Source organism: Apaloderma vittatum, unplaced genomic scaffold (assembly GCF_000703405.1).
Source record: "Apaloderma vittatum isolate BGI_N311 unplaced genomic scaffold, ASM70340v1 scaffold14647, whole genome shotgun sequence".
Taxonomy (NCBI): Eukaryota; Metazoa; Chordata; class Aves; order Trogoniformes; family Trogonidae; genus Apaloderma; species Apaloderma vittatum.
This window is the reverse complement of record NW_009724636.1, coordinates 24,538-36,581: the sequence shown is the minus strand read 5'-3', so window position 1 is coordinate 36,581 and position 12,044 is coordinate 24,538. Positions and strand designations below refer to the sequence as shown.

At 44.6% G+C, this 12,044-nt stretch overlaps 1 protein-coding gene across 2 annotated transcripts in view; it reads right to left on the bottom strand.

Moving 5' to 3' along the window:
• Window positions 1-2,643: 2,643 nt before the first annotated feature.
• Window positions 2,644-12,044, bottom strand: part of MSN (moesin) — a 14,918-nt gene continuing 5,517 nt past the window's right edge. The window contains exons 2-12 of one of the 2 annotated variants that reach the window (XM_009872598.1): window positions 9,980-10,075; window positions 9,189-9,463; window positions 8,671-8,754; window positions 8,172-8,318; window positions 7,643-7,739; window positions 7,048-7,211; window positions 6,468-6,598; window positions 5,681-5,841; window positions 5,282-5,374; window positions 4,612-4,845; window positions 2,644-3,399 (exon numbers count right to left, since the gene is read on the bottom strand). In XM_009872598.1, coding sequence (XP_009870900.1) covers window positions 3,235-3,399; window positions 4,612-4,845; window positions 5,282-5,374; window positions 5,681-5,841; window positions 6,468-6,598; window positions 7,048-7,211; window positions 7,643-7,739; window positions 8,172-8,318; window positions 8,671-8,754; window positions 9,189-9,463; window positions 9,980-10,075 — 1,647 coding nt within the window. In that variant the 3' untranslated portion in view covers window positions 2,644-3,234. The remainder of the gene's footprint in view (window positions 3,400-4,611; window positions 4,846-5,281; window positions 5,375-5,680; window positions 5,842-6,467; window positions 6,599-7,047; window positions 7,212-7,642; window positions 7,740-8,171; window positions 8,319-8,670; window positions 8,755-9,188; window positions 9,464-9,979; window positions 10,076-12,044) is intronic. The other variant, XM_009872599.1, reaches the window with a different exon arrangement.

The window sequence follows — 12,044 nt, the reverse complement described above, 5'->3', positions numbered from 1 at the left end:
CAGAGAGCTTGCAGGGCTGGGGAGGGGGAAAGGGATGTTACTCGAGCAGCTGCTTTTCAAGATGCAAGTAAAGGCTCTGTATTTGCAAGACTGCTACAAGGCTGACCTCCTGGGAGCCACACAGCAGACCTGTCTGTAGCCTGGAGACACAGCACCAGGTTCACAGCAAGCCTTAAGGAACCAGCAAGACACCATCTGCTGAATTTCTCTGAACTTTATTGGCACTTTAGGAAGAACAGGGTATGGATTTTAACAACTCCTCCAAATAGGAAAGAACTGCCTTAATATCAAGGTTCTCTCTGCAGATAAGCACATGGACCCATGAATTCCTCCACAATCTTAAGGAATTGATGTTTTATTATAATCCAGTAAAAAGACTGGTCAAAAAACCTCAACATAATTTACATCAACAAAAAATAAAACAAGAAATAACAAGCCAGGCAAACATTTGATAAAGTACTTTCTTCCCCCACCCCCAAGAGGAGTAGTTATCCAATTAAACTGGAACATGGAAAGGAAGAAGATTCACTGTATTCTAACAAATAAAAAAAAAAGTGTCTACAAATCTCACCATAATACTGAAAGCTTCTTACATTAGTTTTTTTTGCAAAATATTGTTTCTTTACAATACAGTATACATTTCCAAAGGAATGAGGACCATAAACACATCCTCCATCCCATGACTAATATTTTCTAATTGTGCATAGCTAGAAGTACTGAAATCAAATATCATTAGATACCACTGGAATATAATACTGGTTAAGAAGGCAGGGCTGAAACAACTACAAAGAGTTAAGTGGACTCACTGGCACAAGCCGTTCTATTCCTGTATTGGACCATTTGGAATTAGAACGATTAAGACACCCTATAAACAGAAGTAATGCCAGCGTACATGAGCTCAGCAGTGTTGTCTGACCCAAAGCAGAAAAGGCTTACTGGTTTATTATTTGAACACATATTCTAGGCACCATACATCAGCTGGTTAGGAAATTGTTAAAATGTAATAAAGGCTTTTCTCCCCCCAAATGCATCAACAGTTGCCACAGACAGAGCAGAAGTGCTGAACACCAGCTTTAAAGCACCAAAACAGAAGCGTACAGGTTGTCTGTTTCCCCAGTGATGAGACTCACGTAGAGCCAGTGCCAACAACCCTTCAGTATAGAAACAGGCAAATCAGTTCTGACAAATTTAACTGCCATTTTTCATTTGTGACTTTCAAAGTACTGAGGCTTGTGGGTTTTACCAAGCACAAGCTCACCGTGTCACATCCCCACAAAAGCATGCAATATCCAGGGGAGAGAAGGGGGCTCCTACATGACCTCACTGGATGTTTAGAAGCAACATGCTAAGTTATGCTGCTAACAAAGGCTGGTTGGTTGGTATTTATGCTGGTCTCCACACAGACTCGTATTGCTTCCAAAAATAAAATAATACAGAACTGGTAAGGTTTTTTCCAGCAGCCCAAGGAATTCTTGAGGAAATACTGCTGTTTATTAACACTATCATGAACACTTCTTTTTGGCACAGTCCCCCTTACCTTCCCCACAGAGCAGGGAGCTGAAAATGCTCTAGTATTCAGATGTTTTCCTTCTATCACCACCAGCAATGTTACTATACAAAGGGGGAATCCACAAAACTGAGGAAGTCACAAGACTTAGGGTCATGCTAGGCAAGAAAATTAATCACAGGCTAGCCTGATGACTTCCTATAGGGAGAGGTTAATCCAGGGAAGGCAAAGCAAATAAGGACTCCATTGTAGGTGGAATCCACTTTTAAGAGGCTTCTTTTGAAAGTTAACATTTCCTTCTGTGAAGGACCAAGACAAAATCCAATTTAACCCTGAGCATACATGGCCGTTTCCTCCCCAGAAATGGCAGGGAAGTTTCTGGGTAGCTACCTGGACAGCTTGAAGGTGATGGGTATTAAAAAAATTGGTAGAAATGGCTCTCAGGACCAGTCTCACAACCAGTAGTGTCCCAGTTCTAAGAGACAGAGCCTTCTGTTCTCAAAGCCAGAAAGGGGCAAAGCATCCTTCTAAGGAAGGAAAAGCACTCGAGTCAGGGCTCTGGCAGAATGCTAGTGAGGATTAAGGCAGCAGTCGGACAACTATCTCAGGATCCTCTCCCCTCAAACGCTGCTTGAAGCCAGGAAGACACATAGTCTTGTACATGACCCAGATACAAGAATAGTTTTTGGTCCTCAGCTGCTGATCACTTTTCATGACTGCATCTAGTTTAAACAAAAGAGCTACAGTAGATCTATACACAGTAATAAGGCACCAATGACTATGTGCTAAAAAGGCCTCTTAGGAAAAAACTTGAAATCTTGTTCACATGACTAGAAATGCACTGGTTCAGGAAGGGAAAACATGGCTACAGGAATTTTTCGTCTTTTACATTTCTTCCTACCCCTTTAGGTTTCCATTGGCAAACCCAAAAAAGGAAGGCAGCGTACTTGAGCTGCCTCTGCCTCACTGGTTACATTCAGGTCAGACAAATGACAATGAACAAAGCCATTTACCAGAGACAAAACCTGTGTAAAGCAGGGAAGTCGAGACTCCAAGCCACACTGCATCAGTGGAAATATTCCAAAGGCCTCCTCGCTATTAAGAAATTCAAAGTTCCATTATTAAAAAACAAACGTTAACACCGGAAGGAACACCACAGAATCTGTTTGGTCTGCTTATGTCTGAGGGACAAAAGCTTTGGTCTTTTAGAAAGAAAGTCCATATTCTACCTTCAACCCTTCTTCCTAAGCTCCAGTCTCCCCTTCTCAACTACATGAATCAGACTCTGTATTAAGTTAGAAATTCAGACCCTGGCTACCAAGCTTAATACTGAAACTTGTGCAAGTTAGTAGGAAGGCACAGTGTCAAACTGTTAGCACTTTATGTAACTCAGCAAAAGTATCTGCTGGCCTCCCCACCCAACAGGAGAGGAAGCAACACAGTCACTTCAGCAAGCAATACAAAACTAAATGCAGCGAGACTTTACCCAAAGGAAAACAATTTCAGATTTGCTCCAATACACATTTGCTTTCCCAAGCCACCCCAGGAAGATGTAAATACTATTCTTTCTTCTGTTGCTTAACTCCAGCATTTGCCCAAAACTTGATAAATAAGGCCGTGGTCACTCTTCTGTAGTGGTTCCAGCGTAGCACGATTACAAGTGAACGACAGGAGAGGATGGGAAAGAGGGGAGAAGAGAGTGCAGGGCAGCAGGTGAAGGGGAGATTTTACATGGACTCAAACTCATCAATGCGCTGCTTGGTGTTCCCCTGCCGAATCTGACGAAGGGTCTTGTACTTGTCTCGGCCTAGACGCATATTCTCAGCGTGGATCATATCATTGGCTGTCTTCTTAGTTTCATCCCGAGCATTTGCCAGCTCTGAAGAAAGAGCCTTCAGAGAAGGGGAGACAGATAGCAATAGGTTACCACATGCCAGAGACTCTAAGCTGGACAAGAAGGCTCCCTGCTGACCCTCCTAGTGATTCAATATCTGTGGAGATGGGGAACAGATCAGCCCAAATGTTTACAGTTCTGGGCAGCCTGCCCCAGCTGACCCTGCCTGAGCAAGGAAGTAGGACTGGATGATCTTGAGAGGTCCCTTCCAACCTAAACAGGTCTGTGATTCTGTGGACATTGTCAATATTCTTTCACAATATTTAAAGGTAGAAAACATCAGGCAGTCTGTCAGCCTACTGAACTTTGTCTAGCACAGTAAGAAAGATGTACTTCATAAGAGTCAAGTGGAGGGAACCCTAAGGACAAGAGGCACACGCTGCAGAATTTGAGCAATTACTAGTCTTCTATCATAAAAGAAACTTGCTGCAGAAGATCAAGTGCACCTCTGTCAAATATGCCTGTGCACAACCACCACAGCGTGATGCAGAACAAGCACAGCCTGGTGCAAGTCAGGCAGCTAGCAGGCAGTGTAAGAAAATGCTTGGAAAGGGTCAACACCAGAACACTGGAGTTCCTTACAAGTAGTAGGTGCGGCACTGCTCCCTCCATGCCAAGCCCCAGAGGGCTGCTCTCAGGGTTTTGCAATGCAACCCAGTCGCACGAGACAGTTACAGACAGCTGCTTGATAAGAACCGGACCAAGTTCTCCGATTCATTGCAGCCAGGGCTATGAACAGCTGTCAGATGGCTGACAACTCACACAAGCACACTACATCTGACAGATGCTGTTTTTTGGCACAGCTTGAAAATACTTCACTACTTCCAGCAACACGGAAATGCCAGGAATCGTAGAATCACAGAATGGCCTAGGCTGGAAAGGACCTTAGAGATCACCTAATCCAACCTCCCTGTCATGGGCAGGGACACCTCTCAACTAGATCAGGCAACACATGGGGACCAAATGATGCTCAAACCCATGACCTTGGTGTTATCAGCACCACGCTCTAACCGACTGAGCTAACCAGCCCCCCAGGAGATGAATGTGCCTCTCTGCTCAATGGCTATGCAGCTTTCTGACAAGATCATGGTCATCTCTCTTCTATTTTTTTTTTCTTTTAAATACCAGCAATACCTCCCAGCTGCAATTAACGGCAAGAAGAAAAGAGTAAGAACGCAGACACACACGCTCTCTGCTGCAAGCTTCTTACCTTCAAGTGCTTCTGGACCCGTTCATTCTTCTCTGCTTCAGTGGTGCGCTCCTCTTCACTGCGGTCCTTGATGGTGGCCTCTGATCGTAGCTCAGCACTGGCTTCTGCCGCATTCTCATCCTGCTCATCGTCGTGCTCATTCTCAGAGTGCATGGGCTCAGTGACGTGAGGGGTGCTCATGGCAGTCTTCAACTCCTCTTTGGTCTTTTCCAGGTCCTCCTGCACCATCTGTGCCTGCAGTAGGGCATGCCACAGCAAGTTAGCCAACGTACTCCTGAGTGCGCATATCCTCTCAGAGGAGCGTGCAGAAGCACTACTCAGTGCTCATTACAAGAAAACTTGCACCTCTTGCACACTCAAGTGGTACATTCCAAAGCTATTCAGCTACAATCATTCACAAAACTATCTGCTGGCTGACACTTCAGAGATTTCAAGAACGGTTATAATTCACAGAAAATGGGCTGTAGGCCTAAACAGTCAAAATATTTTTACATGGAGTTACAATAAGCCATTCAGTCCACCAAGAGAAGCAAAGCTGGGTATCTACATTGGCCTCAAGCTGGCAGACACTCATTTTAGTGTGGTATCTAGTGCAGTAGTTTAGGTCATAATACATAATGAAGAGCAATGCCACAAAAAGCACTGTTGTTTGCTCAGATCTTGGCTTTACCTTCTGTTGCCACTCCTGGGCCTCGCTCTCTTTCTTTTGCCTGGCCAGCTCCAGCTGTGTGATCCTAGCTGTGAGTTCTGCCATCTCAGCAGCCTGCAAAAGAAAGGTTTTCAGAGGGGATAAACCCAAAGTACTGGCTAAATGAAGCATTTAGTCCAAATCCTGAATAAAAACAGCATCTCTAACATCTTTTCAGTAAGAAAGCCTTCGTGTAAACTTCAGTCCCACCAATATTGGCATAATACAAGGCAAAAGGAAGTCAAACAAGTTCCGAGTTTTGTTGTGGGCTTTTTTTTTTAGCTCTTCATCTTCTCCTCCGAACAGAGCTATGGAACTCAAGAGCTTAGATACCTACATTGTCACTATTTTCCCTACCCAAATTTCAGGTCACCCACTTACCAGCTGTTCCTGGGTCTTTTGTTGATCATGGGATGCTTTCAATAGGGCCTCCTTTGCCTCTTCTGCTTCTCTACGTTCTTTAGCCAGTTTCTCTGCTTCCTCCTGAGCTCGTTTTCTCTCCTGTTCCAGCTCCATAGCTCTGCGAGTCTGTTCTTCCAGTTCTGAAAAAAACAGGGCAGTGGATTTGAAGAGAGATCAAGTAACAAATGGCAGTAGAAGAGGAAGGTGCCCTTACACCTTTGTTCTGGATGAGAGGTTTCCTTCAGAAGGACAGGTAAAGGAGAGACAGAAGCAACTGTCCCCTTTCCTCATCTTCACATTGTAACTGGAGCTGGAAGACTAAGAGCTAACAAGTGATTTCTGAGGAAGTACCCATCCCAAAAGACATTCTTAAAGGTAGAGAAGCATACAATATTTTCCTCAGGCAACACCAGACTGTAACACTGGTCAAGCAATTAGATATGAACCATGCCAGAGTACTGGCTGGTGTGACGACTGCTGCCCTTTTTGACTGCCTCCTCTACAGATGTGCTGGGATAAAGCTTCCAGCCAGCACACAAACAACTGCCAGGTACTTTTGCTGCCAGAGAGGTATCTCAGCTGCCACCCATCTCTTTAATGTCCTGTTTCAGCACCTGCATATGGAGGGCTTACACTCAGTTTCAGAAGGGTGAATCAGGGCCCTACCACGAGTAGTGGGGAGCCAAATGGCTCAGACATGCTCATAGCTTTACTACTTGAACTCTTCTCATTCAGACTATGCATCTACAGAAATACTGCATATTACCTTGCTGAGCTTTCTTAGTTTGCTCCTCAATTTGCTTGAGTCTCTCCATCAGCTCCTCCTTCTCACGTTCAATCTTCTCCTTCTCCTTTTCTGCCAACTCCCTCTTCTTTTTCTCGTTCTCCAGCAGGGCTCTGATGAGGGGGAAGTCACAATGCCATTTCAAATTAATGTCTACTCAGATTGGAGCACTTCCTAGTGAAGCACACAAGAGATGTGTACTACAGCACTCAGCTGATTAGTTCTACTCCAGACATGCCACTTTACAGAAGTGCAGAAAGAAAAAACTCTACTGGTATTCATCACAATGGCAAGCTCATAATAACAATGTTATAAGGGAAACCTCCTTGCAGCAAGATCCGTATTAGTCCTGCCAAAGAGATGGACAAATCTTTAAGAAAGTGATGGTGGGTCACATTTGTATTAAGTGCCATTTCCATCATCCCATTAGATCTACTGTAGCAAAAAGCAGTTTGCTCTATTTTTGGCTACAGCAGATTCAAGTACTGCCAGCAACTTATCTAGCATGTGGCCCTGTTGTTCAATGATCAACAATGTCCAAGTTACTCAGAACCCCACCAACCTCTCCATCTGTTTCTGATGCTTCTCTTCCCGAGCCTGTGCTTTCATCTGTTGCACTTCAATGGTATCTGGTTTACGTCTGCGCATGTAGAGCTCATGGTTCCCCATGCAAAGTGCCAAGATTCGTTTGTTAATCCGTAACCGCGGGGCATAGAATACGAAGTCCTTGGGACAAGGAAAAGGCAACATTAGACCTGTTCTTTAGGCATGAGAAGCCCTCTGTGTGTGCAATATGCTCCAATATCCTCAGTGTTCTAGAATTGCTAGCCAGCATTTATTAACAGTGTCTGAACAGTTTTAGGATAATCAAAAAGCCTATGTAAGTTGCTTCTCCCTGCCACTGACCTTGGAACAGCTTAAAGTCATGCTGAAAAAATTTCTACTCTCCCAGGCAGCCAGAAACAAATCCCAACTACCACCTTACATCCATTAGACCCACTCTGTGTATACTGCCCTGAACAGATCAGGTAGTAGAGCGCTGCTTAAATCAGTGTTGTCATGATTGATTAGAAGACTGTGTGCAAAAAAAACCACCACCACCAAGAGAGATCACTCAGCTAAGAAGCCCAAAGTTTAATTTGAACGTTGCTTCTTACTGGTGCTTTCTTGTCAATAGGCTTGATAACGAATTTCTTGTCATTGAATGAGATATTTCTGATCTCACTCCAAGGGAATCCAATTTTCGGTGTTAGCCTGCAGAAACGGAAAGCAAAAGAATACAAGAGCCTCACGTCATTTAGAATTCTTGACTTACAGTATAACTGTACCAAATCTGTCCTCACATTTCAGTACTTTTATGTTGACTGGAATCAGCAAACAAAATTAGTCATTCAAATTAGCTACAAACATAAGCAGTTTTTCAGTCCTGCCCTTTTTTTTTTTTTTTAAATGGAAAACAGAACTGGAGGATGCATCTGTGGCAAGAAGATTAGGGATATAAGCAAAACTAGCTGGATATGATTTGCCCATTTCTTGGTCCACAGCAACATGTTTTATGTGTCATTCTGGCAGTGTCTAACTAAAATACAGTTTAGTTAAAGACTAGAGTTCTAGAAAAGATTAGTCTCGAATGTCTTTATACTGGAAAGGAGTTGAAGGCGATGCTGAGGGGAGGGAGTTTATTACCTGTCATTCTGCTCATAAATGTTCAGTCCAAGAGCATCTACACCTAGCCAGAGTTCAGAGCCCTTCTTGTTCTTAATGCTGAAGTAGTTCACACCATACATTTCCAGATCCTGTGCAATTTTCAGGTACTCCAAGACAGCATCTTCTCTGCAGCATGAAAAAAGAAAGTAGGTATTCCTTTCCCAGTCTATAAGCCATTAGAGCAAGAAGGTGCTGCCTTCCTACACAGGCAGAGCAGTAAGAAGCCAGCAAAGGTTTAAGCATCAACCTAGCAGACAATAACAAACTCTGCAAACTCAATTTTGTTTTACTAAGAACAGCCAGCCGACATGGACTAGCAAGGGCAAAGGCATGTGAACCTAGCTACTCAGAGCAGAGTAACATCAAGAATGTTAGCTCGTCCTGAAGCAAGCCACTAATTTTTGCATGCATTCATACATTGCACATTAGCACATACCACACTACTTTAAATACAGCAGTTTTACACTGCATCAGTTACCTGATCATGCCTCGATGTTCCTCATGCCACACCTGGATCCTCTCCTCCCACTGGTCCTTGTTAAGCTTGTGCTGCTCCAGAACTCTAGAAAGAGTACATGGGATGTTTGAGATCAGTCACTGCAATTATACACAATTATACAATCACACTGCTCTTGAATAACACTTCATCAAATCCTCCACTGGCATCACAGTTCCCCCACAAAAACATTCCAGGAAATACAGTTTTATTATAAGGCTACCTAGAGACACACTAGTCAGTATTCAGACTTCTGACAAATATGAAGTTGTATTCTGTTGTGCTCCTCCTTGTATCATCAGATATTTTTTTGTTCTTGTTTTGGATCTTCTCTCACTACATCTAAATAGAGTGTTCAATAGAACATTTAAGATTAAAACCCTTAATTATATGAATACTAATCCAAATCCTCAGAGAGGCACCAGTCGAGTTTATCTGAACCTTCCAAACAGGACACCCTTTAAGGCAAAAAAGGTCTAAGACTACCTAGGTTCACTTACCTCTGTGGGAGCAGCTTGTCACTAGCGAGGTAGCCAGACTTGTGCACCTCTTTGTTGAAGTCTCCATATTTTGACTGGACAGCATAAGAAGCCAGAAGGACAGCTGTTTCTGGAGGGCAATAGATGTCATCATTGAGAATTGCCTCCTTCACTTGGAGGAAGAAAAGGCGCTGCGTGATGTCCTGGATCAGCTCTTCTGCCACATCCTCTGGGTAGAACTTGGCACGAAATTTGAAGAGCAGGGGGCTTTCTTTGCGTACGTCCTGTGCTGTTACCTGGAACAGTTATCAGGTTTTTATAGCCTACACAGCAAGTGAAGGGGAACAGGTTCATAAACAGGAAGACAAGCATGCATTAGAAAAATAAATCTCCTTTCCAGTGCAGAAGCAAGTGGGCAGAAAAGCATGGATTTTCAATTTCTTATTGCCAGACACCTCATCACCTCTCCCCACAGTACTTATGACGAGCTACTAGTAACGATCAGTGCTAAGTAAGTTACTTTCCCGGTTTCTCTCCAACGGAGATGCTCACATGAGCACCACTGGGAAGGGTAACACATCCACCCAGAAGACAAACAGAACTAGATGCAGAAGGATCAGGTCAGACACCGCGACTCCTTGGCGAGAGGGGGTGTGGACTGAAGGAAGGCAATGCTAACTCACTAATCTCGCGGGACCAAAGGTGCATGGGCAGGCAAGAACAGATCCCTGACAGAAGGAAGGAGACTGAATTTGCCCCTGCCCCCTAATCAAAGGGAATTCAGAACATGTGAGAGCTTAGAGCAAACATACCTTTTTGTTCAATTTCAGCCATGTTGAGAAGCCCTTGGTGTCCTGATACTGAAGTCCAAAAAACCAGACCTCTCTTAGACCAATTGTCTTGACAACCTGGAAGGAAGATAATTAGCAAGAGTCTAGCCAGATGGTCTGATCTCACTGGTGGCAGAGGACATGTTTGTGTTTGTCAGAACTTGCCTCTAACACAACCAGTGCCTAGCCTTCTACCTTCCCTGCTTTGGGGTACATACACAGAAAACAGCACATCTGAATGGTCTTAAGTGGGAGATGTATTGCATCCTTCCATCTCCCTCATCTCTTTAAGGCTTGTTGCAGTTCATAAACAACAGCTGGGACCCTATTTTCTTCAGCTACTTCTGAGCCAACACGTACAGCCAAAATACAATGCAACAGGTCCGACAGGTGTAACAGCTGCCAGGAATCAACAATGCAGGTCTACTTGCAGGTTCACCTCTCACTTATCATGCACATGTACTACTCCTGGGCAAGCAATGAATCACCCTGCTAGGCTGTATCCTACTAGGCTGTGCTGTTTTAAGATTTGTATTCTTCTCCACCGATAGCTGTGGACAGGCTTTCACCCAGCTCTTTAATGAGTGGCACCACTATGAGGTACTGCAGTGGGTAAATCGATACGTTACTCCTTGTGCCAGGACAAGGAGCCACCAGAGGAGTTAACTACACCACTACATAAGCTCTCTCCTTAGTCATTTCCCTAGCACACTGTGGGTGCTATGCAAATAAGAGTAAAGAAGGCTTTAGAGACATACTGTAACAAGAGACGAGCCTTATGGCGGGGCAAGACGACTGTGGTATAACGCAACTGTTGGTAAAAAGGAGCAGGAAGCCTCTTGGTAAAGCCTATTCCTTAGCAGGAGGCCACGGCTTCGTGCTCTGGCAAGTCTGGGACATGCCTCAAGGTGCAGCAAGTCTAGAAACGGAAGTTCCCCCATGCGGCTTCCAAACCTCCAGGAGTTGCTCTCATGCCAGGCAAACAAGGCACTTACCTGTCACCTCCATTACTAGATAAGGAAAGGGAAGGGGAGGAGACACTTGTACCTAAAGACGCTGTTCCTAAACTATGACACTGTAAGCTGCTTTTACCTACCAGCCACTCCTCGGGCTTGCTCACAGCTCCCCTCCTTCAGAGGGACTCAGCCGGACAGCAGGGGATGAGCCTCGCCTTGGGAAAACCAGCTGCCTGACCCCTGCTAGGTAAGCCAAGGTAAATTTATGCTGCCTTGTTTCTCCCTAAACGCCTACTTCCTGTTAAATTACTTCCGTGTTGAATCCTCTTCCCTTCTGATGCAGTCTCTAACTTTGGCAAGATAGAACACCAAGGACAGAGGTTTCCTGCAAACACATCACTAGTAAGATTCTTTAAGGCTTGGGTAAGACATTTCTTCTGGCTTTACGAACGCAATACTAGGGGCCTAGTTCCTTTCAGGCCCAAAACCAAAGGCAGCTTTCAGGAGAGGCATGCTATTAGCAGCACACGCAGAGACAAAACCTATGCAAGGTCATGTAGTATATGTACATCATCCCACTGGGGTCCTCAAAATTATTCAGCCTGTCTATGCTTGAATGTGAACTGAAGAGCTGGCCTAAATCCCCTTGTAAACACAGGACAACGTGGGGCAGCTCAGCCTTCCCTCGTGCATATCACATAGCAGGATGCACACAAGTAAGGAGACTTAGGAAGAAGAACCAGAGTTTGCTGCGTGCATTGAAAGCACGAGGTACCAGGAGAGGAAGAAAGGCTGTCTCAGAGCCCGGGGAAAGCTCTGTTCTCGGGAGCATTAACATCTGAATGGGATGGAAGCTTTCCCTCTGCTGCATGTGTCTGCTTGCCTCACTTCCATTTGTCAGCAGCTTATGCCTGGGAATTCAACAAGCTGGGCTGCCAGCAAGGAACTGAAAGGCATCACACTGAGGCCCTGCACAAAAGGACTTTTATTCCACAGCAGAAGTCTGGACAGCAATAGCAGCGACAACAACGGACTGCACAGAGGAGAGGGGTAGAGCACAGTGCACAACATCACACTCTCCAGCTGCTGCT